Below are 26,037 nucleotides of genomic sequence, written 5' to 3' on the forward strand. Positions count from 1 at the left end.
TCTTCCCAAGCCCATGCAGGTGGAGCGGCGCACGGAGCTCCCAGCGCGCTCCCGGCACGTCCCGGCTGACCAGCGCATGAACCAGAGCATCTCCCCAAACCAGGCGTGCTGGGGGAACCAGGGCCAGGACACGAGGTACCTCTATAATTTTTGATTAATATTTGTGGATAAATGCTGTAACTATGAGCCAAGAAGATTTAAAAGAAAGTCACTGAGCCATGCAGGTCAATTAATTTGTTTCAGACAACATGCGGCTGGTTTGCAGCCTTTTACAAGCAGGAACATTATTTCTTTCCTATGCCAAAGACTGACTGCGTTTGCCCTCCTGCTTTACTTCTACTGTGGAGGAAATTTCAGCAAGAACATGTATAGTGAATTGCTCAATTCAACCAGTGCCACTGAAGCTCACCTAATCATTCAGACCAACACGCCCTACCTGAGCAGCACTCCGAGACCCGTGAGCTCCTCAGCTCTTTACATGTCGACAGCCAGGGTGTTAAAAGAAGGGGAAATAAATAAGCCCGACCTGGTGACTTACATMATTCTGTTTTTCTTTCTGTTCTTGACTGTGACATTCATAGTGTTCTTCATAAACTGCCAGCTGAAAAATTCTTTTTTTGCTACTCTTCCTTACGACAGATCGCTCAGGGAAGCGAGGAACCCGTGGAGGACACAAGCTGTCTGACACTTCTCATTCCAGCAGGAGCAGGCACCAGAAAGCCTGTGCAATAAAGAGTTCGTGCCATGTGCCAGGGCACGGATGTGACCCCCTTTAGAGTAARGGGCAGGAGGAGATTGATGAAAATTGTGCTGTATGCCAATCTGAGTAGCTGTAAATAAAAAGCTGTTATGAACTGAAGAGAATGCTTTAGCAAATTTATACAGTTGTTGCAAAAAAAATTGCCCCGTGATTCCAGATTAAGCTATGTGTGTATGCAAATGTCATCATCCACCCATTCAGTGTCCATAGAAGGATAATTGTATTAACAACAATCTCTGATTTGGGCATCTGGTGGAGCTTKTTCCCCCATGTTTATGAAACCAAGCGTCAAATGTAAAAAACCAGTGTATTTACCTAACAGCTCCACACTTAGATGAGTTTACTTTCCAGACCCATTTCTCCCAGCTGCTGCTGGAACTGCATGGTGATGCCGTGGGAGGCCTGCCAAGCAGGACGAGAAAGTGATAAATGTTTATTTTGACTTTTGATTGTCATTCTGTTAAGGGTGTTTTTTATGTTTGAATGCGTCATCGAGCAAGTTTTAAGTTACTACTTATGTGAAACACTTGTTACCTAAGGAATTTGTTTTCAACTTCCATAAGCTACAAAGGAAATTATTTGCCACAGCATGAAACCAAAACAATCAGGATAGGGAGAAGGGGAAAATGAATATATCTAATATTGTGTAAACTAATGAAAGGGGTGAGCATAGCACAAAAAATGGGTAAGTTCTGAAAGCCATAAAAAAACCAGCTTTACAGGATACGTTGCTTTACCGCGCAGTATCCCCACTCCTTGTTCTTCATCTAAACCTAGCCCGATTAGAAGCATGAATTATCAATATGAGAACAGCTTGATTCAACACTGGTCACTGGCAAACCACACCATTTTAAATTATTAACTATCTGATTTTGTTSTAAAAGCTTCTGCTTAACACTGATAGCTGACGCGTTATTTTGTGGATGCTGGTTTCTTGTAAACTTGCAGTTACAGCACAATTATGGATCAAGCTGCACAAACTCTGGAAGGTTGTCTGTAATTCCCACAAACAGTGGGCAAAGGGTTTGTGGGTTTTTTTGTTTTGTTGTTTGTTGTTTTTTCAAATTTTATTTTTTTTAAACCCAATGGCTCAACATACAAGAGAATTGCAACTATCCAGAACCACCCAGTCCTAAATCCTATTTTAGCTGCAGTTTTGGCTATTAGATCATCCAAAATGGAAATTCAAAGTGGTGTCAGATGCTGTGCTCCTACACCTGTTCTTGACCTGCAGGGTACAACAGAGGAGCTGTGTGTATATATGTGTATARAACTTATTTCATCCAAATGAGATTTTACAATGCAATTACACACACATACAGGCTTGCACTTGAGCACAGACAAAATATGTATATATGGAAGTCTGTTTGCAAGCTTTTTCTTTTTTTTAACCCCAAAATTGCACAGTTGAGAACACTTCTGTGTCAAATTGTCTTCGTTACCATGTTTTGTTTTGCTCAAGAAAGCTAAACTACTACATAACAGATTTCAGTATTTTATTCCTTGATATGTGGCCGATATTTCCTCTCAACCAAATTTAACTGGTGTAATTCCAAGCAGTTACTCTAATGTAGAAAGCAACAATAAATGCAAGTGTGTTTCTCTCAGCCCTTTTTGAATAAATCAAGTTTTATCAAAGCAGGCATTTCTTATTTATTTTTAAGTAGGGAGAGCTTGTTTTCAGCTACCAGCCATAATGAGTTGGGTCTAAGAATTTGTGCTGGCAAAAGCCTCAGAACCTGACAGAGCACATGGTGCATTCACTCTTTATTTAAACATTCAATAATAACTCCTGAATAATCCTATTTTTCTCCACAGCCTGGTTGGAGCAATACTACAGAAGAACTTGTCATGCTGAGGGTGTTAATTGATTTTCTGGGAAAGCTTTAAAGCACGTGCTCTGTTGCTCTCATCAAGATCAAGGATTTCTGTTGCAGAAGGAAGTTCTATTAATGACATTCAAAATCCCAGAACGGTTTGGGTCGGAAGGGACCTTAAAGATCATGGCAGGGTCATTTTCCGATGCCAGGCTGCTCCAAGCCCCATCTAATCTGGCTTTGAATGCTTGCAGGGATGGGACCAACACAACTTTTAGCCAATGTATGGAACAAGTGTAGAAAACATTGTTTCACCAGGCTCAGAATTCAAGCTAACAAAAAAAAATCCACTTTCCAACCACAGGCACAGCAGGGAGTGACTTCATTTGCCGGAACTGCTTTATTAGGGCACGAGACCTGTGGGGTCTCACATGGGTTCTCCATCCCTTCTGTTCACCTTCTGCCAGTCACACTCCTGCCCCTGAAATAAACACACCATTTCCTGTGTCTTTTACCAAATCCCACCTTCTCAAAGAAGGCAAAAGACTTCAGAAAATCTGAATGCGTGACTTGGATATACAGCACTTCTAATTAAGTCATGGAAATAAACTTCATTATTGCAAACAACCAAGTTATTTCTCAAAAAGAGAATGGAAAAAAAATTATTTATAAACAAAATTAATCTGGCCTTAGAACAGAAGAGCTGCTAATTTAAAAGGTTAAAGCTGGGGTTTTTCTTCCAGTGTCTTATGGAAAAAAAGGAGCCCTGCAAGGAGAAGGAACACAGAATGGCTGGAGATGACACAACAGCTTCCCCCCTCAGAAGCTCATCCTTCAACCCCTCACCTCCATGGGAGTGAAGTAGTTTTACAGGGTTTGTCTTTGGGAAGTGAAATGTTATCTAAGTACACTTATTTCTGATCACAAGTTGGAAGCATARTTTCAAGACTTAAGTCTGAAAAAAAGTGATTTCAGGTTTACTTTGGCTAGATAGAGTTGGTACTGTACCTCCAGCTGTCCCAGAAAGACCAATAAGATTAAAAAAGACCCTCTTCATCACTACAAAATTAAAAACTTTAAATAATCAAAGTGTTTTGTTTGCTTGCTTTTTACAAAGCTATTCATAAAAATCCATATAAAGCTTCTGTATAGCCAACAAGCCACTGAAACTTCATCTGAGATTTTGCTCACAAATGAGACTGCATCATCTATGTAATGCTATCACAGTCAATTTTCTGAGGATTTTCATAGCAATCACTGTTTTGGAAGCAAACCCATTAAAATAGTACAGGAGATACTGATATGAAACAGTATCAAAAGATTAATAAAAAAATTTTTACTTGAGTGATTGGCTTCTCACATTCAGGGGAAAAAGCTATTAATGAGAAAATGACAGAACATCAGAGTATTACTGCAGGTGGCAGTCTGCTGGTAAAATTAAATCCCAAAGCAGGAACCCCAGACAAGATAAAGTTGTATCAACATTTTCATTTCAGTTTTATACTAAAGAAAAAAAAAATCTGTCATGGTGGAATTGATTCAGTGTTTTGCTACTGACCCTGCCAAAAAAAGATTTAATATATGCACACCCCTTTCCAACCTCTGTTTCTGTAGTACTTTGGTAAACAAGGGAATTTTTCTTCTCTTAATCTTTAAAAATAAGCCAATATAAGTTCACTAGACTTCTAAATTTACATGTTATTGCAGCAGTACATGAGTTACAAGATATGTGAGCAGGATTGAAAGGCTGTTGATCAGCAGTTCAAAGCTCAACACATTCAGACATGGTAAGAGTTGTTCCAAAATGTTATGATTTGCCAYAATGGTAAAAAAAGAAACCAACCACCCCCAACAGTCATCAGACTGCTGAAGTCCTACAGATGAATAATTTTTTGTACCCCTATTTAAGTATGTTTTAAAGTACTATTAAAATGATACTATTTTGGCTGGATGCCTTCTACAAGAAAAAAAAAAACTCTTTAAAATAAAGCAATGAAATAATGTAGTCTCTGAGAGCACAGCAGCTTTTACAAAAAACTAYTTTTAAAATGAGAGGACCAGCTTTGTACAAGGAGGAATATGGACATGGAGAGGCATTAGCAGCAAGTTACATGTGATAAATTAACCCTTGTAAAATAATACTTGAGACAGTCACAGATAAAGGAAATCGGAAGAATCTGTGGGGTTTTTGTTTTGTTTATTGAAATATGAGCAGCAGTATGCAAAAAATATTTTTTAAAACATAACATAGCAAAACCTAGTAATTTTAAAATTAACAAAATAAAAAGATGTTTAGAGTTAAATGAAAAAACCTCATTGCTAGAACTGTGTTTTCTACAATGTAAACAAAAGCATAAAGGTTATGCTTGCAACGAACACAGAAGCAGGTTTATGGAGCAGCACAAGAAAGCAATATTTTGTTGTAATCTGATGGTTTGGTCTATTGATTTGAATTCAGAATGGGAAACCTTCCTCAACAGAAACTTCACAACTACAGAAGAAAATTAGTCACATGTTTGTCATTTGAAGCAAAATATTCAGAAAATGTTTTGGTTTCATTTTTGGTTTTTGTTCTTTTTTGTTTGCTTTTCTAGMAACCATCACGAGCAACACTCTGAGCAAGAAAAACAATATCCTGGAAAAGTTATTATTTCAGACTAGTGAGGAAGCCTGACATATTTTAATGTCCTCTAGAGTTATACTGCAAGAGTCCAAGTTAATCTTACACCCCAGAACAGACAACTTTCACACTATAATACTGTGGAGGGGAAAAAAAATCATTGCTTCAAGCAAAAAGTAAAAGAATTCCAACATTTTGAACAATTCTATCCTGAATCRTAACACCTGGGCTGATTCCTCATTCTTTTGCCAGTTGGGCTGTTCTGTCAGATTTGTCTCTCATCAGTCAGCCTTACTAGGTTTTCTTTTGGTCCTGTAGATTCTACAGCCCAGTGTCAGCCCTTGGTGCACAACTCCTTCATGACTAATGCAGTTAAATGTTTGTGATACGAGAGGCACTGAGTGACTGCCAGCAGGACCAGGTGTCTGAGGAGCAATASCCAAGCTGCTGTTTTATCTCAGTGACCCTAAAACAATCTCAGGAAAGCTTCCCAGGACTGCTCTAGGCTCTCTGCTGGTATTGCTAAAGCTGTCAGTCAGTGCTGGGGTTGGTGCAAAGCAGAAAGATGCCCAGAAAGAAGAGAATACACKACAAAAGCCAAATCAGTTTCTACTGAGGAGTAACATTCAGTTTAAGTTGGRCTACACTGGAAAGGTTCCATCTGCCACTACCACTCCACTGGCTAATTCARTTTCTCCATCCTTCCATCTAGAGCCAGAAGTGATTTTTGCACAATGTGCTGTACCAGGAGCAGCAATCCCTGCTCTTGCTGCACTTTATACACTGTTGGAGTCAAACAACTCTCCATCCAATCCGTCCATGAACCCATATATGAATTTTGTATCAGCAGCACAGAACAAAACAGAATAGAAACACCATGAACCTGTAGCACACAAAATCTGCAAACCAGAAAGCTCTAAAAAAGCCCTACTAAGAAGGAACAGAGAAGTAAACACAGACACATCTTACTGGGTTTCCTGCRATCCTGCCCTGCCAAAACCAGCAGTCACAAGGATCACAACTGCATCTATTACAGTTCCAGAATATGTACACAAGCAGAAAAATGCCAGAGCACTTTAGTACTTAATGATAGCATCAGAAGTGGGTTAACTGGATATTATTGCAGAAAATACGGTTCAGTGCATGGGTAGCCAATCTAACCACAATACTAGCACTAAGCACCAGCTCTGGCTCACAACACCCACTTCAACACCCATTCTTGAGCCATTCAGTCAGCCACTCATRAGCATACAAGCGAACAGAGATGAAGCCAGGTGAAAAACATTCTGGATAAAGTAATATCTTGTACCTACAACTGCTATCTTTCCTTAAATCAATGTGCCATGTCATTTATTACGTAAGCTAGTCAAGAAATATAATATTCTGTAGTGTCAAATATACATATTCAGCAACTTCACAAAATCAGGCCCCRAGAARGAAATAAAAGCTGGATCCTGTGGCMAACTGACTTGGCATCATAKTCAATCAAAAGAACTGTCTGTGGGCTGTAGCTCCAAAGAATGAAAGGGAAGAACCCAGAGCTAAGTAGCAAATAACGTTACTCCTCCTGAAGAGCACTCATCTGATTTCAAACATACTTGAGAAATTGTTTAAAAAAATCCCAAAACACAAAAAACCAAAACAGTAATACAGAAATTCCTGTACAAGAGAACATTAGGGTTCTGCAGAAGTGTTACAGTTTATTCCTTTAAGGCAATTCATAAAAAAACACTTAATGACACGTAAACAATTTTCTGMTTTAAGATCACTTGTTACTTAGGTACCATATGATGCATGATTTCCATATTTGAAGAGAAACTGTCATTCAATAGAAGACACAAGAACTTGTTTAAAAAATCATTGTCTCAGGACTACAGTAATTAACTGCAAGGCATCTTTTAATAAGTACTTGCATATTAGAGTTTTCAGCCTCTCCCCTAAACACTGAACCCTTTTCTGAAGAGGTGTTCAGGAAAGAGAAAAAGCAAGGTGAGGTTAAAAAATATAATAGGGTCTTTCTGCATGCAAATAAATTTTGTATRTAATTCACTTCTAATTCTCTTAAAGTGTTTCTTTCAGCCTCTTTTTTTCTTATATAAAGGAGGGAAATATATGTATGTTAGGTAACCGATTTTAGTGTTTAACACAGTGTTTAAGTTCTCTACCAAAGTTCGTCAATACAAACCTCATAAAGCTCAACAAAGCCAAGTGCAAGGTCCTACACCTGGGTCACAGCAATCCCAGACATACCTACAGGCCAGGCAGAAAAGTGACTGAGAGCAGCCCTGCAGAGAAAGACTTGGGGGTGATGGTTGGTGAACAGCTCAGCACGAGCTGGCAATGAGCACTCACAGCCTGGAAAGCTGATGGAACCCAGGTTACATCCAAAGGAATGTGGGCAGCAGGGTGAGGGAGAGGGGTTCTGCCCCTCTGTTCTGCTCTTGTGAGACCCCACCTGCAGTGCTGAGCAGCTCTGGGCCCCCAGTGTAAGAAGGGCATGGAACTGTTGGAGCAAGTCCAGAGGGCACAACGTTGATAMGAGAACTGGAGCACCTTCACTAGGAAGAGAGGCTGAGAAAAYTGGGGCTGTTCAGCCTGCAGAAAGAAGGTTGAGAAGAGACCTCATTGGAAACTTCCAGTATCTGAAGGGGCTACAGAGAAGCTGGAGAGGGACACTTTGTCTGGAACTATAGTGACAGGACAAGGACTAACAGGTCCAAATTGAAAGAGGGCAAATTTAACTTAGATATCCAGAAGTTCTTTCCTTTGAGGGTAGTAAGGCACTGGCACAGGTTGCTCAGAGGGGCTGTGGATGCCCCAACCCTGGTAATGTTCAAAGCCAGGTTGGATAAGGCCTTGAGCAACCTGGTCTGGTGGGAGGTGTCCCTCCCCATGGAAGGGGGGTTGGAACTGGATGACCTTTAAGGTCCCTTCCAACCCTAAAAACATTCTGTGATTCTTTACATGTGAGAGAAATTCCATCATCACATTAACACAGTCCTTCAATCCCATAAAGACGCCAACCACAGTTACAAGCCTTCTGACTGTTCTGATTGAACCCCTGCCATCAGGGACAGGATCAAGAGCACTGTCTCATGCAGGTTACAAAGAAGTGATTACTTTTGGTCATGATCTGGAAGTAAAAGCTTCTGCATTCAGTTATTCATTTGCTAAGCCACTCACAGTCTTCAAAGAGACTCCAACTTGAAAGTGAATTAAATACAGTGTAATCACTAATACTGCATAATGTCTACTGAGAGACTAAAAAGGCCTAACACAGATCAATTCCAGACAAGTAAAATAAACAGCTAAAACACCAAAAAGAAAACAAAAAACTTATTCCTTCCAAAAAGTAGTAAGCACTGCCATTTACAAATAGTAGTGTTTGTTAAAATAGAGAAAGGTACCTAAAAAGAAAGAGCTTTGGCAACCAAATCCAAACGGCATGAGTGTAAATCAAAGCAAAACAAGAATCACTACTCCAGAAACGTGCAGGATGTTTATCTTGGATCAATTACTATTTTAAATGGTGGTTAAAAGAGATATTACAAAACCAAAGTGGGAAAAGGCTAAGAACTGCTATTCTGCATTAATATACAATGTGTTTATGACAGCATTTTCTGATAGAAAAYACAAGTGTTTTTACACCACTCCAATATTTGTCAAAAGTATATTTCATGTGTACACTTAAAAAAGTCACATTGTTCAATCTGAGGCAAATTAGCCACAATAAAGTCTAATTTTGCTTATGACAGATGTCAACCTTAAGATGTTAAAACACTATGCTAAAAATACAGCTTGCAAGCTGGAGCTGCACATGTTCAAACAGTTTCATAGACGTTAAAAAAAAATCCCAAGTTATGATATGTATTTATTTTCTGAAGTCAGTCTTCTTAATTCTTGTCCCTACAGGACAAAAAGGTTTTCCAGTTAAGACATTTGTCTGTTAAAGTTCTAGGGGAAAAAGGGGAAAAGTGTTCTGAATTTTTCAATAGACTTTTTTTTCCCTTAGGGCTCAACTGTCACTTAAGCATCACAAGAACAACTTGAAATGTAAAACTGATTAGCTATACACAATGGAATTGGTCACAAAGGGATCTAAAAAAAAAAAGTTAAATCATAAGATCCATTCTCCATATAGCTCACAGTATCCACTGGAAGTTTCTCTAGAATTAGAATAAGTTCGCTAAAAATAAGGCTGAAGATGGAATTTCAGCACTATGAAACAGATGAGATGGGATTAAGAGGAGAACCCATTTGTGTAAGTACTTTATCCAGCCACTGGAGGGGCCCATGAAGATGAATTTCTATCCAGCACGGGGTGCTCGTGACATCCTGTCGGTGATATTCAGCTCCCCAGCCCTAGAAAATGAACAAAATGGTATCAATTACTTTAAGGACRTGCTTGTCTTTTACTAACAAGTAGMAGGAAATCATGAATTCACATACTCATCTGAAGGTAATTCACAATCTAGTAACACTTCTCTAAAGGAACAAATAAAGGAGCAAACCCAAGACTGGGAAGGAGCAGGAAGAAAGCTGCACCTGGAAGCCTGAATCAAGTCTTGCCTGCTACAGCCTCCTGTAGAGCTCACTGCTGACCCCAGGATGACTCCTGGCCRTGGCCACATCCCTCTTCTGTTTCAACCTCCTGCTCCCTCTCCTCCACACTCTCAAACTGAGCAGTATTTGTCATAACTGACAAAACCAACAAGACTGCATTTGGAMAAGATGCAAACAAAACACCTGGAAAGTCCAAGTTTAGACTCCACACTAAATCTGAGACAGACAACATCTTCATTAAACAATGCTCAGAAAATGCTCCTGTGAGAATAACAGCACAGCTTGGCTTCATAAACTCGGACCATGTATTTTTTCCATAATCAGTGTTTTTCTAAAAATTATAATAAAATAGAAGAAGTTGAAGACTTTCTCCAATTAATTATGCTCCTTTCTGCTCAYATTCTTTTAGTGGACTTGYTAWTCACTTTGCTCTTTCAAATTTAGASCATGAACTTAAATCTCYTTTAACGAAATTACAGCAACCACAATGAATAAATTCCTGTCCTGAATACGGAAGTAACTGATTACACAGCCAACATCCAACACAGCAATCTCTGCTTTTCCTTTCTTGCACTGATTTCTCTCTCCCCTAATTAATCATTTTAAATATACTTATCATTGAAAAGAACCACATCAGGCCGGAACAGCTTTGCTACAATGCTAATGGAATTACTGCTAAGTACCCAAACCCACAATAAACTTAAATACCCTCAGATAATTTACCTTTACAAAACTCATTCGAATGGTGCACATTTTGGTGAGCTCATACACTGCTTCRAATCCATGGTTGACAGATTGAGCCAGAAGCTGAGCGAACTCCTGATTGTTAAAAATTTTCAGACTGCATCCACTGGGAATCTTGCATACAGTTGTTGGATGAAAGCCATGGTGGTAGTTGCAGTTCCTGCTCTGTACAAATATGCTGCTATCACTTAAACAYTCAGCATAGACTTCTCCACCAACGTAATAGAGATGAACTCCTTGAAAACAAAGAAAAAAGCATTTCAAATTATTTTGTCTCTGATTTCGAGGAAGTTGTTGCAAATCCTACTTTTTTTTGAAAGAAAAAGTAAATTTCTGCCTGAGGAGCTCCTCAGAAAAGCTTTTTGCTATGACTAAAACACACTTTCTCATTTCTACCCAGTAGGCTCATGATACACCAGCCACTAGATGTCCTTCTCTGATCAGTTACAGAACAGAATGAAAAAATGATTGCCACATTTCAACGGTTATTTCAAGTTATTTTTCCAGACAATTTATGGTTTTATATACCTGGCAGCTTCTGCCTATGCCAAGTGCAACATAAATAGGTGTGTCCTGGGAGAAGAGTCAGTGATGGATATGAATGAGTAAGTGTATCCATAGTCTGCTCTGATTTTCACTGCATTTTATCAAGCTGAAGGACAGTTATGTCCAATTTGTTGCTCAACTTAATTACCATCAGGCTTTTGGTAAAAGCTGACAAACCTGAATATCAACAAAGTCCCTAGACTTAYCACACCTGTCTGCATTCAGCTATGCAGATCTTTTTTTATGTTCTGAAGCCTACACAACACAATTAATAAATAAAAATTGATATACAAAAGATGCCCATCCCTTCAGCACCAAAACATAGGTTCTCACTGCTCCTTCACTAAGACACCTGTATTCTTTTYCTYCCCACCCCAYTGTTACACAGCTGGGATTCAGCTCRGTTTAAGTCTTCCCTGCAATACCCTGACAATCCACTGCAGGCTCTCCTGTGGTTTGCCAGATGAGGCTGCAGCAAGTCAACAGATCCAAGTTAATCTTTCAGACAGCAGCAACTGTTGAGAACATTGCTAGATCCACTTGGGACTAAGGTAGGATGGAGGATATAGAGGAACCATTGGCTGCAGCTAGAAGCAGCTATCAGAGAATCTGGGTAGGTAGAAACGCATTATTATAACACAATCCTATTTATTTCAAAAGGCAGTGACCACCATTTGCCAGCTACAGAAACAAACCAAATATGATTGGGTTTTAAGGAGGTAAAACCTCAAGCCCTTTCAAACAAAAGCCATAAATAAACAGCATTTTATCCCCAAATAATCTTAATTGTTGTCAGAACAGTTACCATAAAGCAGAGTTTAGGTTCAATAATTACTATTAGGGATGCAGACATTTTAAAGCTCATTACTATTCTACACCATGATGATGGGTCCTGGTTACACTTCTGACCTCAGGCAGACACACAAGATTTCTCTGCCAATAGCATCAAAAGGGGTGAGCCAAAACAAAAGAACCTGACAAACCACCCACGCCCTACAAATCAGTTGCTCCCCTTTGTAACATAAATTTATAATTTTTTTGGACAACTGCACTGCAAGGCCAAGTTCCCAGCAGATACAAACAGAACTTCTGGTCTCCAGATTATCTGCACTTTTGTTATATTTATARCARTTTCTAATTAGAAGACTCTTTTGGRATAGGATGCGTTTTCATCAATCAAAACTCAGGACCAATTTTAGCAAATGCTCTTAGATAGTAAAAAGGCCTCTAAATATGTGCAATAGAAACAGGGGTCTCTTCTCAGGACTGAGCTCATCACAAAATAAGGAAGATATTCAGAAAAGGTGTTCTACAATTTAAGACAATCCAAGCACATTCCATCAAAGATGAAAACTGTGCATCTCTATGTACTATCAGCCAAAACAGCACAGGAAAACTAGAAGATCTTGCAAAACCTGCTGTCTCCAGGAATCCCTCCCACACACATCCACGCCCCATGGATTCACTCAGACAAATGAGCCCTTGCAGTTTTGCATTTGCACTTCAAAGTCCTGCTGCCAACTCACCAAGATATTTGAACRTACTGTAGACAGCAGGTAATACGTTACAACAACAAAACAAAAAAAAAAAATCCTTGACATACTACAAAGGTGTATGAAGAATGTGATTTAAGAAGCTGATAAAATGTAGAGTATCAGGAGTCCTGCTGTGCTTCTTGGTGCTGAAACACAGAACTCTACAAATTTATCATTTACCCTAACAAGCAAGCCCCAATGACAACGGTAGGGAAAGCTAATATTGAGTCTTAAATCAGTGTCTAAGAAAAATGTATGCAATTCCTGACTAATTAGAATCAAACCATGCCCAACTAAATTATCTATCTCTCCAGTATCAGAAAACAATCTCATCTCAGATTACCTCTAGCATTCTCATCTGAGAATAATCACTGCTGCAGTATAGAGAAGCTGAAATAAAACCAAGGACTTGGTTTCTCACTTGTGAATGACACAACTCAGTTTTACCTTTGCCAATGTGCCGTCGAGTGTTCTCAATCGTTGAATTGCGGTTGACATTGGAGAGCAAACCTAGGCAGAACCTGTTCTTGTTATTGGARGGATCTGTAAACCCATCTACTAAGACACTTGTGGAAGATGCATGAAAAGCTTCCCCAACACGATTATTTAATTCATAATATACGATGGAACACCAGTGTTTGGGTTCTTCATAGGCAACGGGCTGCACATCTGAAAAGCAAATGGAAATGAGTTTACATAGGTGTTAAAATATTAAATCTAAAACTGTCAAGCAGACCTTCCAAAACAACAACAGGCAAGTAAAATCTTAGTTATGATGGACAAGAAGATCAAGATCTTAATGATTTTGACCTTAGTGCAATTTAGCTAGTCTGCTGATTTTATGAATATTTTCCAATTTTGAATCTGATATTAAACAAAAAATCCCTTACACATACACAAAAAAAGACTATGTAACAGCAAGTGAAACATAATTCATCTGTCCAGATTTTAAAGGATCTGTTATCATTGGTATTTTGGGACTCAATTTTCAGGGCCTTTGTGCACATATAATTCCAGCACCAGGCAAAAGTAGCACAAATGAAAAAAAGTTCAACTCACTATAAGCCACACTATGCACCTGAGGCTTTAAAAGGAAAAGATGAAAACAAGCAAGGCAAGTTTTATTTTTCAGTTTTCTCTGTTACAGCCCCAGTTTACCTTGGCGGATTGCTTCCACTTATCAGCAAGACTTACTGGCCCATTTGAAGTTATTAATTCAGTTTGGTCATGAGCTGCAAGAAGACAAACTATGTAATTCTACACCAGACTATACAACTTACCTCTGGTAGATATATTTGGCATGATTTGAGGGATCATTGTATTGCTTGTGTCCATAGACTGCGAATTATCCTGCCCCATTTGATCATCAGGGGGCATATATGCAGGAGGTGGAGTATCAGCTACAAACATGAAAAAATAAGGATAAACCTCAACAATTTAGAGTATTTACTTATTCATTCTATGGTCATAAACACAAAAAAATATTCCTTGAGAAGCATATTAAAAATTTGGACCCATTTTCAAAGAAATCTGAACCCAGCCAGCTGTCTTTACAGTAAACTCCTTCAATAGCTGAAGTTTTACCTATGGGACTAGTAACAAGATTGGAAACTAAAAAAAAAAAAAAAAAGAGACCAGACCTTTCTGCTTTTTTTTTTTCTTTAATACATGCACTCCTGTAGTTGGGCAAAATGACTTTGTTTCCTTCTTTCTGTAATACAAACATGAGCTTTCTTGCCTACCCTCTTCTCCATGTTCAAAAATAAAGCAGCAGAAGAAATAACTATTTGCTTAGCATAACAAGGGCCTAGAGCAGGTTTGTTTTTTTTTTTTTGCTGCTCCTGTGGGCTGAGTTCATTACAGAAGTGTGGATCTGTTTTCTTCCATCAGCACAGCATTCAGAGTGCCAACACCCCACTATGCCCCATAAATGCATCCACCCCAGTGATCCCAGTACTTGGCCAACAGGGACACCCACTGGCACACTTCCTGAGGAAATGAGCAACCAGAAAGAACAAACATGAGGCCACTGAGCTAGTGGAAAAATAAAATCTTTAATCTATTAAATTCTTGGCTTTCTAAACCAGTAATCAGACAGAATCAGAAAGACTTCTTTCATTTGTCCCCATCAATTGTTTTTTTCATATTTTCACTCAAATCAGTTAAACAAAATCAAGAATCAGTTCAATCCAATCTATTCCTAACAAAATTTTTTTCCTACTTAAACACCACATTTAAGTGTTTTTATTCACTGAAAGACATCAATAAACTTCCTGCTCAGCCTCTTGCATTTGCTTTCTGTTCATTGCTAAATATTCTTCTAAAGTATGGATCAATTATTCTGTAGTGAAGCTGTGCAAAATAACTCACCAGTACTATATCCACAACAAAAAACATTTGGAAAAATAAAACTGTAACAACTAACTCTGACCAATGACAAAACTAGGAAGAGAACCCTTAAAATGCAACTGAAAAAGCCATTTACTGCCAATACYATGAATTCCTGGGGTCACAGGTCACAACAACATGTGACATTTCAATCATTTTAATTAAACTGACATTCAGGCYGTACTCACCTGGCAGCTGAAAGGGACTCGATGGTCCAGAGCTGGCTGGGGAGCTTGGGTAAGTGCTGCTGGCTGGAGAAGGTGGGTAGGGGCTGTTTGGTGAGATGGAGAATGGAGTGCTGTTGGGCTGCTGGAAGGAGTCTGGAAATGTGGCGTTGTGTGGCATGTGGGGCTCGTTGTGGCTGAGGTTCCGGAACTGAACTAGCAAACTGTGCTGGGGGTTGAATTCGCTATGTCTAGGCACTAACACTGGAGGTAGAACTGAAAAAAACATAAACAGATATATTTAGATTAGAAACTGAGATAAAAGGAAAGAGATACAAATACTGTGCTATCCAGCTCATCATGATAATTTCAACACTAGCTGGGATCGAAAGAGGTGCAGGGGGATTGATCCGGCATGCCTTTATCCCATCCACTCTCCTTTATTTTTTAACATCATGCTTGATGGAAGACTCAGACTTCACTCTTGCAAAAATGACAAAAACACCCATATATTTCAYGCAACTTGAAGATGACCTTTTTYTTAAAAAAMCACTAAACTAAACCAGTCTACATGTGGCACATACTGAAGAATGCAATCACATACAGTCGGTTGCAGTAGAGTTAAAACCACTTTGGGGAGCAAGGGAAGCAACTTCTCACCACACTGTCCCGAGCAACGTTCTTCATCTCTCCCACCTGCAATCCCAATCCTGCTCMCCTTTTCCTATGGCAGCACACCTTTAATAGTAGGTTCATTACCTGACACAAATCTGACACATTCCTTGCACTAACTGATCATGTCTCTTGGTTCAATTCATCATTCAATTAATCTCTGCTTCTGCTAATTGGAAGTCATGTGGGGAACTCTACCATCCTAGAATTCTATTTATTTTCTTTTTTATCTCCTCAATTCATGTCACAGACTCATTAAACATCAAGTCCCTGAAAGGCAGCCGCCAACCTCCTTGCAAGGACTGAGATTTTGAAACCAGTTTCTCAAAGAAACTGAAACTGAAAGCATCRCTGCTTTCTATTTAATGACAAAAGAGGACTTTCCTACTAACTTTAAGGACAGCAGGCTTAWGAGGTCTGTGGGAAAAAGGTGATTAATCACAAAAACAGCTAGTAGATTATGCACAACACATCTCCCCAAAATCCCACCAGTAATAGAGACTTTCAACATTCCTCTCTCAAACTGCCTCATACACCACTTTTAATTGGTTGTACAGTATGGGAGGAACATGGACTGAATAGTATATGATTACTAAAGATTCTGTTCTGGTTTTAGGACAGTAACTTTCAAACATACCTGGGCTCTCCACCCTCTTGTAGTGGTATGGATTGATGCAGACTTCCTTTTGCTTCGATCCAAAAGGAAATTCACAAATATCCAATGGCTTCAACTCATGATGGCTTTGTAGATCAGGCCAGCGCCAAACACGACAGTAAATCACGTGGGGAAGGCCTTTTCTGTGAGAAACCTGGAGCCGTCCATCTAAAGAGCGGGGGATAGTAACACACTTGCTGGGCTGTCCTGGACTGCTCAAGGCTTTCTCCAGCTCTTCCATAGCACCCTTTTTCTTTTTCAGCTTTTTWACCAAAGCATCAACAGCTTTTTCAGCCCATTTTTCCTCTTCATCTCCTTGTTTCCAGCCCAACAGACGCTTTACAGCTGGGCTAGTAAAGGAGAACAAACTGGCCATTGACGTCATTTGACACAAGTCTTCAAAAAGTTTGTTGGGCTTTGTCTGTTGGGGGTTTCAGTTTATTTACTTGTTTCTTCCCAATAAATGTCAGTGTATACCCAAAGCAGTTGTTGCTACTGATGAGCTGTATTATTTCTTGGAGGATGACAAAGGAGCATACAGATGTCAGTGATGAAGTCTTCACAAGAAAAAAGATGATCGATTCCTCCAATTTAGTTCTAGTAAAAAAGATAAGTTAACCAGGAATTAGCAAACAAGTAAAGGCTGTGGTAAAACAAATAGCAAATATTAAAAGACTCCCTGTTTCAACACAGTATTGCACCTGATTTGGTTTCAAAACAAAATCCCAGAAGTACTATAACCTCMGCCAAAAAAGTGATGAGTCCCCAAATCTTGTATTACTGATTAGTGGGAAAAGGGACCATCAAGGGATGATAGGGACAACACAGTTTCTGTTAATATTCCTTAAATTGACAACTTTCCCTCAGAAGATAAGCTTGAGGAATATACTTCATTAGAAGGCCAAACTTGCTATGAAGAAACAGGGAAGAGGCAGGCTGGAACCACCAGTTCCAAGACCAGTACTGCATGGAAGTACTCTGCTTTCTCAAATGGACTTTTATTTCCAAAAAGGAAAAAATCCTAAAGCATATGCTTTTTCTTGAACTCTAATTAGTTACCCCATGTTTTCCGAGAATATTAAAAAAAATTAGGAAGAAACTGGAACTAAAGAAAACAAAACACAATTAAAAGAAAAACTCAATAAAAGCACAAACCAAACCTTCCCTAGACACTCAAAGAGGTTAGGTGGTCAACCTTTTTTTAGCTGTAGCTAATTTTATGCTGCACTTCCTTATATCTTTTAAGAAGAATTTTGAAGAGCTGGATATTTTTAGCCTTGGCCAAAAAAAAAAAGTTGTTTTCTTCTCCCCAGAAAAAACAAGGGGGGAAAAGACATGGTGGAGTAAGCACTAGAAATGTGACCTTTACTACRAACTGCCTCAGAAAGGAGATGAGCAGAACAACTCGCTCATGAATGGTGTTTTACCACTCACCAGACCCAATGCAAATCCTCCCCCCAGCAATTTAAGGAGTACCGATGACAAGAGGAAATGATGTGCTGTGGCAACGAACTGATAAGAACTTGTAAAATCCCTTGTGAATACTAAATAAGCAAGTATAGACAATGAGCAGCTGGCAAAAAGCAAGAGCAGAGCTAAGAGAAAGGATGTCAATAACAAAAGATGCTTCCTCTCTTGCTACAGAGACTGCCAAACAACATCGTCTCTCCACTTTTGATAAACCACGGTGAATTAGAACACCTACCCTAGCCCGAGACACCAAATCTGCACATAAGAGAAAAAGGTGGTGGAGGRGAAGTAAAATGTTAAATACCTCGGTGCTGGTTCGCTTAGATTGTACCTTTAATCAAGAGGATCTTTTTTCCTCCCATCTTTGATAAAATAAAAGTCATCTGATAAGGCTTTTTAARTGTCTGGCCACATTTACAGGCCCACTCAGGCACTTGGACAGATACTTTGATATAACAGAACCATGTACTAAGGACCATCAACCAAAGATACAGCAAACATCCCCAGGCAAGGCATTTATGTCCCACATGTAACCATCCTGTATTTTCCACTATGGCATTAGAGGGTGAGGAAAGCAGGGAACAAACCCAGGGACACCTGGTGTTCCTTTACAGGAAAATATCCATTATTTCATGCAATAGCTTAATCCCATTGGTACCTCTTCGATTATTCAGCTTTGTTTCAGTAATATGGAAAAAAAAGTCAGAAAAGCAAAACAAACAGAAAAACTGTTGGAAGATCTTTCTTCCTAGAACTCGCATAACAAAAAAACAAAATGGAAAAAAGGAAATTAAGAGATGTCTCCACTGCTTTGTTAAGTCTCTAGAAGAAGATATTGAGAAAAAAAAAAGAAAAAACCCTCAAATAATTACATGTAATCTTTTTTCTTCAGAAATATTACCATGTCTGCACTTTAATTTAGATCCCTAGGACTATTACACATGAGAACCTTTGCACCCTTCAAAGTAACAGGAAATACATAAAGGGAGATAAACTTGGCCAGAAACTCAGACTGAATTTTTTCTTTTACTAAGGATAAAAGTTTACTGTTTTAAAAAGTAAAAGCTGTTTATAGTTGCAACTAACTTACTTTCAAGCCATGCATACATACAATAGCTGCAAGATCAGCAACTGCTCACACCCCTAGCAAAGGAAATGAACCCACCTAGAATCTCAGACCAGAAGACAATTAAAAAGTTCTATTTTTGTTTCTCAGCTATGCTTTCAAAGAACCTTAAGCATCATCAAGGCAGAAGATGCACTGGAAATTCCTCTGGTTAAGCTGAGCTCAAGGGAGATCTTAAGAAACGGTCACTGATCTATCCCATTACAGGAGCTTCATCTGTATTAAGAACTTGAATTTAAAGATCTACAATTCCATGCTATGATCATGCAAAATTTCATTTTTAGTATTTTGAACAACATGCATCAACAAGGGAAGATATTTTATTGSTTTTATATAATTTCAACATCATTTACCCACAAGTATGCTCATGGAATRAACAAGCTSCACTRAAAGGAAAGGAAGTTGGAACAGTTCTTCTAAGATGATATTTTGCAGCAACTAGTATTTGTAGGGCAAGTGTCAAGGGAATTATGATAAATGACTGTCCTAGAAACTATGATTTGAGAAATAATCTGCTTGGAGTAACATACTTAACTCTAAAAACTTTACATTTGTCTGAGGGCCCRTCAACAAAAGCAAAGCCTGGTAAAACAAGTATTTTAGAAGCATCAGAACAGATTTCAAACTATTTCAACTTCTTCAAAAAGTTTCCACATTTAKAACTTGTAACTATAACCCCTGAAAAACGAGACTGTTGAAGTTTAAAACCTCAATAACATTTGCTRTAACTCCATTCTGGCCACCCATGAGGCTTTCAAGACTCTACAGAAGAAGTATGTTTTAACCTGTTCAAGAAAAGCAAGGCAAGAAAGTAACCCTGCAACAAAATATAGGCTTTGAGATGTACAAATGACACAGAATTGATCTCATTACGAAGCGTCAAAAAGTTCATTCGGGAAGGCAAAACTTTGCAGGTTTACAGCTTTTGCCTTTTCTTAAGAAAACAAGGTAGAATTGAAAAGCTTCATGATTTGWGAGCTGGCTTCCTGAGCTATTTAAGGACATAAAGCAGTAGGTTCTGATATTTATGCAGACACCAAACATTTCCATGTAGAAACTGCAATTCATGTAGGGTTTTCAGATTTCTGAATGTGTGGTATAAACCACATTTAGAACATTTACTTGCATTTGCTGTAATCTCAGCATCTAATTTTCGAAAGGTTTCTAAGTAACKATGACATCTGCCATGAACAGCTTCCCCAGATCATCTGTACTTACAATCAATTTCTTCAGGGCTTAAAAGCACAAGTTATGAGCTGTGATTGCAGCACCACAGAGCATCACTGAGCTTTAAATACAGAAACAAATGCTTTAAAGAGTCACATTTTCATTCAGTGCTGCACAAATTACTCATATTGCTGCACCTCTAGACACAGCTGGTAATAACTTTCATGGGGAAAAAAGCTTATTTAAATTTCCTTAAGGCAGACGGTCTATTATGCATTACCTTCTTTCATTAAATAACTTTTCAGCTGCGCTACAAGAAAATATCAACTGAAAACCATGCTATTACATTAAAAAAAACAAAACAAAACAGTTACAAACACTCTTTAAGGGGTGAGTGCAATGAATTACATGGAGTAGCATGAGGGGGATTTTAATGGGCAAGTATAAAAGGGAATAATCGCTGTATCAAAATTAGACTTTGGGGCATGCATTATTTATACTTTTAAAGTTCTTGCTAATGACTCCAGCAAATGGAAGGAAACCAGTTGGGTGAACAGGTCCATTGTTTGAACCCCCTCCCTAATACTTCAGCCAGCCAGCCAGATATAAACAGAGCTGGCCAACAACACGACTTATATTTCATTTATGCAGATGGCAGAAATACACCACCTTCCATCTGCCATCAAAAATACTCAGCAATTTGACTTCCTTTYAGCAGTTCTTGTGAAATTTGCTTAGCCTAATACAGCAAACTGGCAAGTTCAGTAGATTCATTTGAAGCTACACCAAAGAATCTCCTTCTGGCTAAAAAGGCCTGAGCAAGACTCCCTGAAGAACAGACAATGTAACATTACCTATGGTGTATCTACTTTCCTGAGATGCACCATTTATGTAAGGTGCTCTCTCACTGATACCAAACTAATTTCCCACATGCAAAACCTACGTTTGACGTACCATTAACCAAGCAAACCATCATCCCAAGCAGCTGGGCAGTGCATGATGCTTCCACAAGAAAAAGAGTAAAATGAGTAAAACCAACATAAYCCTCATACCTTCCTACTGCCATTATTAAGCCTGTGTCCAATTGTACAAGCACTATTGTCTTCCCACTAATTTACTTGTTTGCAAATTCAGGAAGCCTCCTGTAGCATCATAGCCACTCTGGAACAAGGAACTTCACTGCCAATGATTAGAAGCTGTTTTGAGACTCAATTTCATACAATAAACAAAGCACCACTTATAACCAGCAACAACTGGGAGTTCATTAGAGCTGCTGCAGATCTGCAGTTAAAACYGCTCTGCAGTCAGCTCTTGTGCTTAACTTTATTGCCCTTCAAACTCCAAAATTCTCAAGTATTTTGACTCCATACACACATTAATATACTACATATTCATACAGAAAGCTCAGAAATTAAACTGCAGTATATTACAGTGTATTATGCTATATACAGAGATCAATACTTTCTTTAAAACTACARCCTCACACATCAATTTCACCTGGTTTTATTAAAATCCTTCTTTCCTTATAAATTTCCTGACAGGAACTGTGCAGGATTGTGCTCGGGTTTTATTATCATTTTCTCAAGTCCAGAGCTTACGCTGCAGCCCAGTATACAGTCCCATGCACATCAGAGACTTTTCCTGAGAACAAATAGAGGAGAAATGTTAGCTCCACAGTTTCTCCAYACACATCAAGCAAAAAACAAATCCTAAGATGATACAAAACTTGTTTGATAAACTTGAGGGGCCTACATGCTACAGACCATTGCCACAGCCTCTCCACAGAAAAGGTTTCTCTTCAATTACCCTGTGCAACACCTCAGACTCAAAGAATACCACCAATGATAAAACTTTTTTCCCCCCCTTCTCCCCTTAAATTTAAGTAAAGGAAGAAAGAGATTTTATAAATAATATCRAAAATGAACTTATGGTATTTTCATCAGAACTGGGTTTGCAGATACAAATGTATATCCAGTTGACCAAAATCTATGGTGTTTTTTTCACTAATGCTAGATCTCTTGCTTCAAACATGCCTTGTAAGGCAATATAATCTAACTGATAATAAATGTAAACAACAGAAAAGAACTGTCTGGTATCTTCAAAACTCCTRCTGTGACGGTGCTCAAAACAGAAAAATATAGTGACAATTGCAGACAAGGCTTCCTCACACAATACTTTTGCTTTTAATTTCCACATCTGTACACCATCTAACACAGCTCAAAAAAATATTAAAGCATTTAGCTCTGTCAGCTGAGAAGTATTTAACTAGCAGTCTCTTAAAAGAAACCTAACAAACTCTGAGGCAAAGCATGAGCAGCAATTAATACAATGTACATGGAAGATATAACTCAGATAGCAAAGTGATGCTTCTGTTTTTTTCTTAACGTCTTCTCCAGAATTACTGTCAAAAAAATAATAGCAGTGATAATGATTTATATCACAAAAGAGGTCCAGGCAAACAGATCACTAATTGAGCTTCACTTCATTTCCAAAGCACCCTCACTTCCATCTGATGCCAAYAAAAGCTCGGAAATGTTACAATCAAAGAACTGTTTGGATTTTGTTAGGCATCATGGCAAAATTTGAGTTGAACTCTGATACAGGGGGAGAGGAAGGAAGAAAACACCAGAATTTCCCATGCCTAAAAAAGTAGTATCTATTTCTTGAAGCATCCACACTTACAAGAAAAAAATCCAGTGCTCCTATGGCCCTGATCTCTGCAGCTTCTCTAATTACTGAGCAATTAGTTTTGYAGAAATTCTCAAAACTACAAATTTCATCTTAGAAGCAAAACCTGTCTCCCTTAAGTATTTTGTCAGAACTGCAAATTTTCTCACACTTCTATTACAGCTAACTGGCACTTTCCATCAGAAGCATTATGCTGGAAAATGCCATCATCAACAGTAGTCAGATATGAAACTGCCTCATGTTTTTAATGTTATTTAAGATCTACTCTAACCAATGMAGATAACTACAACTTAGAATCCATTTCTTAATTAAAATTCCAGAGAAAAGCACTGCTACATTTCACTAAACATGAAAACAAAGGCCTATGCTTCGATTGGTAGGCTGGTAGACATGGACAAGCAAGTGGGTGATTAGGAATGACCTCAGTACTACACTTGGAAACAAAAATGGGAAAATAAAGGGCATCTTGTACTTTTCACAAACCCTAAAGTATGCTATAAAATTAACAAGTTGGACAAAGCCTTCTAAAAATAYAGATGCTCACGTGCAAGACCCTCATTAAAGAAAAGGATTTTAAATGCTTTAAGTTGGCAACAAAAAGCATAACCTGGAAAATGGGACGCTCAAAAAGCTTTAAAAGAAGAAAAAGATGTATGTGTGTATATACACTTCCACCCCAACTGAATTGCRTTAATCCTGTGACAAGTTTACAAAAGCTACAGGATTGGAGGGAACACTGACAATAGTAATTCAGCGAGCTTTTTTTTTCCCCTTGCACAGAATGAATGAATGACAAAGTATTCTAAATTTGTCAGTTTGTGACATCCACTGACCCAGAATTCAGAGACACTACTTCATAGCTGGTGTATCAGTAGCAGGGATCCTGACAAAGATCCTCTGTCAGGGATGACAGTGCTGGCAGGCTCAACCTTGGTGGTAGGTCAGTAGGGATACAGACTTGGCAGGCAGCGCCCTGCACCTTGCCAACCCACGCTGGTCAAGCGCGCTCAAGTGCCAGCCAAACTTTTCTACGTGGTCACAGGAACAYGGCTAAAAAGGCTTCCAGAAAACACTGCAGGAACTTGCACTGTGACTAATGATAACTGCAAAAAGTGTTAAATTACTGTTCRAATTGCTTTTAATGAGCTGTTTATCGTTAGCCATGAAGGTATCTCAAGTGCGCTCAGCTCACACAAGAACAAATCTCATTCTGAGCACGAGCTCCTTACCTGTTACAAAAAAAAMATCAYGTAAACATCTTTAAAGAAACATTAACAGATTAAAATTCATTCCACCAAGTCTAACAGACACATTTGAAGAAACCTGTACTTTAATTAAAAAAAACCCCAAACATTAAAAGAATCAAGAAGGCCTTAACTGGAAGGAAAGGAAGACACAGGGACTTGCACTGAATTGCCTCAGAAGTATTTCTGCAGGTATGTTATTCAGCCAAGAGCCATAAAAGAGTTCTTAGCATTTTCTTAAGACCTCTGTAAAGAAAATATTGAATACAGCTTTCTGTAATTAAAAATATCTTCCAAAATATTAAAGATCACAACATAATTCAAATAAACAYGAAATTCCTTATTTGAGCATGAGCAGTCCATCTTGGGAAACAGAAATTTTTCCAGCTCAAATAATATTCTATGATCACCAAAACTCTGCAAAGATCACCCACTCCAGGTGCAAGATTAAAAATCTGACTTCCTACCAAGTACCAAATACTGCAGGGTCCACAATTACAGTTCCTTCAAGTTCCATCAGTGGTTAAACTCCAAACCTCAAAAAACCCCACCCACCACAGCTGTASACAGCAGCACACCCTGTGATCTTTTGTCATCATGAGAAAAATGCAGAGGAAGCCTCTCTACCTTCTTTCCCATTTCTCAGCCCCATRAAGATTGTCCACCTGGGCTTCCATTACGAAAGCCGTCTTCAGAAAAAGTGAAAATTCCTCCTTCATATATACGTCCTCCACATTTGAAAGGAAAATAAAGGTTTGAAAAAGGCAGATATCCCAGCAAGCACATGGTTTGTTGGGGGTTTTGTTTTGCACAATTAAGTGGCATTAGGCACTTAGCACCAATTTCAAGGCCAAGTGAACAAAATTTTAATATCAGAGGAAGAGTAAACCACTATCAAACGGTAGGGATTAAGACATTAAATCCAACACAGGCCACTCTCAAAAGTTACAACACACTAATTATGAAACATCTTCAATTAAGTTATTTGCTGCTTCTATTAACTTCCACTACCACTAGCTGCCAACTTCATAAAGCATTACAGGTTTTGATGAGCACAGGCATATGACTGCATATGTTTGCACCCTTTTCTTTACTCCAATCAAATTGTGATTCCTCAGAATACCAGGAGGATATTCCTGCAGAATTTCAGTAACTGACACATGCAATGAACAACGCTCATTTCGGTTTTCAGTATTTTAAAGCCACCCACAAAAGGTTAATTATCTGAAAATAACAAAGGAATGAAAACCAGCAAGAGATTTCATCTAAAACCATCACATACTGACAATCTAATTTCCCATGACAGACAAAACTTTGCTGATGCAAATTTTGACAGTTATTCCTTGGAGGATTTGTTAAAGCAACGAGCCCAAGTGATTCACTGCATAGAACTACTAAATCCCTATCTATTCCACCAAAAGATTCAACAACTATTACTGAACCGATTCAGTAATATATTCAACTCTACTACTCAGTTMGTCCTGCCCTACCTCATTTCCCTGCAAAATATCAATTACCTTAAAGTCACATCAGACTGCAACACCGGTAACTGCAACAGAGCACAGATCACTTGATTTCCAGTCTTGTGCTTTTAACCGCAAGAGCATATTTCCTCTATTAAATTTACAACCCGCAGAAGACAAAAATTGCCGTTCTAAATCATCGAAGCTGTGCATCTGTTGTCAGGCAGCTGTCAGGGCTGGGCGCAGGCGAGAGAGGCCAAGGTGGACAAGCGTGTGTTTGTGAGAGCTGTGTGTGTGTGTGAGCACTCACATCCCCTCCCGCCTCTTTACCAGCGCCTGCAAACGTGCGGGTTTGTTGCTCTCCCCTCGCTCAGTCAGGCCTGACTCCAGCTAAGAGTCCTCGTCTTTGGAGGGA

At 38.8% G+C, this 26,037-nt stretch overlaps 2 protein-coding genes across 5 annotated transcripts in view; one reads left to right on the top strand and one right to left on the bottom strand.

Annotated features, from left to right (window-relative positions):
• Positions 1 to 6: 6 nt before the first annotated feature.
• SMIM32 (small integral membrane protein 32) lies at positions 7 to 2,398 on the top strand. Its single transcript, XM_057371306.1, has 2 exons — positions 7 to 135; positions 307 to 2,398. Exons 1-2 carry the CDS (start codon positions 14 to 16, stop codon positions 683 to 685), a joined length of 501 nt encoding a protein of 166 aa, XP_057227289.1. The 5' UTR covers positions 7 to 13; the 3' UTR covers positions 686 to 2,398.
• Positions 2,399 to 8,691: 6,293 nt separating this feature from the next.
• Positions 8,692 to 26,037, bottom strand: part of SMAD5 (SMAD family member 5) — a 25,529-nt gene continuing 8,183 nt past the window's right edge. For 2 of the 4 annotated variants that reach the window (XM_057371299.1, XM_057371295.1), the window contains exons 2-7: positions 16,447 to 17,061; positions 15,162 to 15,413; positions 13,866 to 13,985; positions 13,033 to 13,254; positions 10,484 to 10,740; positions 8,692 to 9,559 (exon numbers count right to left, since the gene is read on the bottom strand). In XM_057371299.1, coding sequence (XP_057227282.1) covers positions 9,416 to 9,559; positions 10,484 to 10,740; positions 13,033 to 13,254; positions 13,866 to 13,985; positions 15,162 to 15,413; positions 16,447 to 16,849 — 1,398 coding nt within the window. In that variant the 5' untranslated portion in view covers positions 16,850 to 17,061 and the 3' untranslated portion in view covers positions 8,692 to 9,415. Of the gene's footprint in view, positions 9,560 to 10,483; positions 10,741 to 13,032; positions 13,255 to 13,865; positions 13,986 to 15,161; positions 15,414 to 16,446; positions 17,062 to 21,724; positions 22,105 to 25,676; positions 26,027 to 26,037 lie in introns of those variants that run through there. The other 2 variants (XM_057371298.1, XM_057371300.1) reach the window with 2 other exon arrangements.

The sequence above is a fragment of the Malurus melanocephalus genome, unplaced genomic scaffold (assembly GCF_030028575.1).
Source record: "Malurus melanocephalus ecotype Western Australia unplaced genomic scaffold, MMel_1.1 scaffold_144, whole genome shotgun sequence".
Lineage (NCBI taxonomy): Eukaryota > Metazoa > Chordata > Aves > Passeriformes > Maluridae > Malurus > Malurus melanocephalus.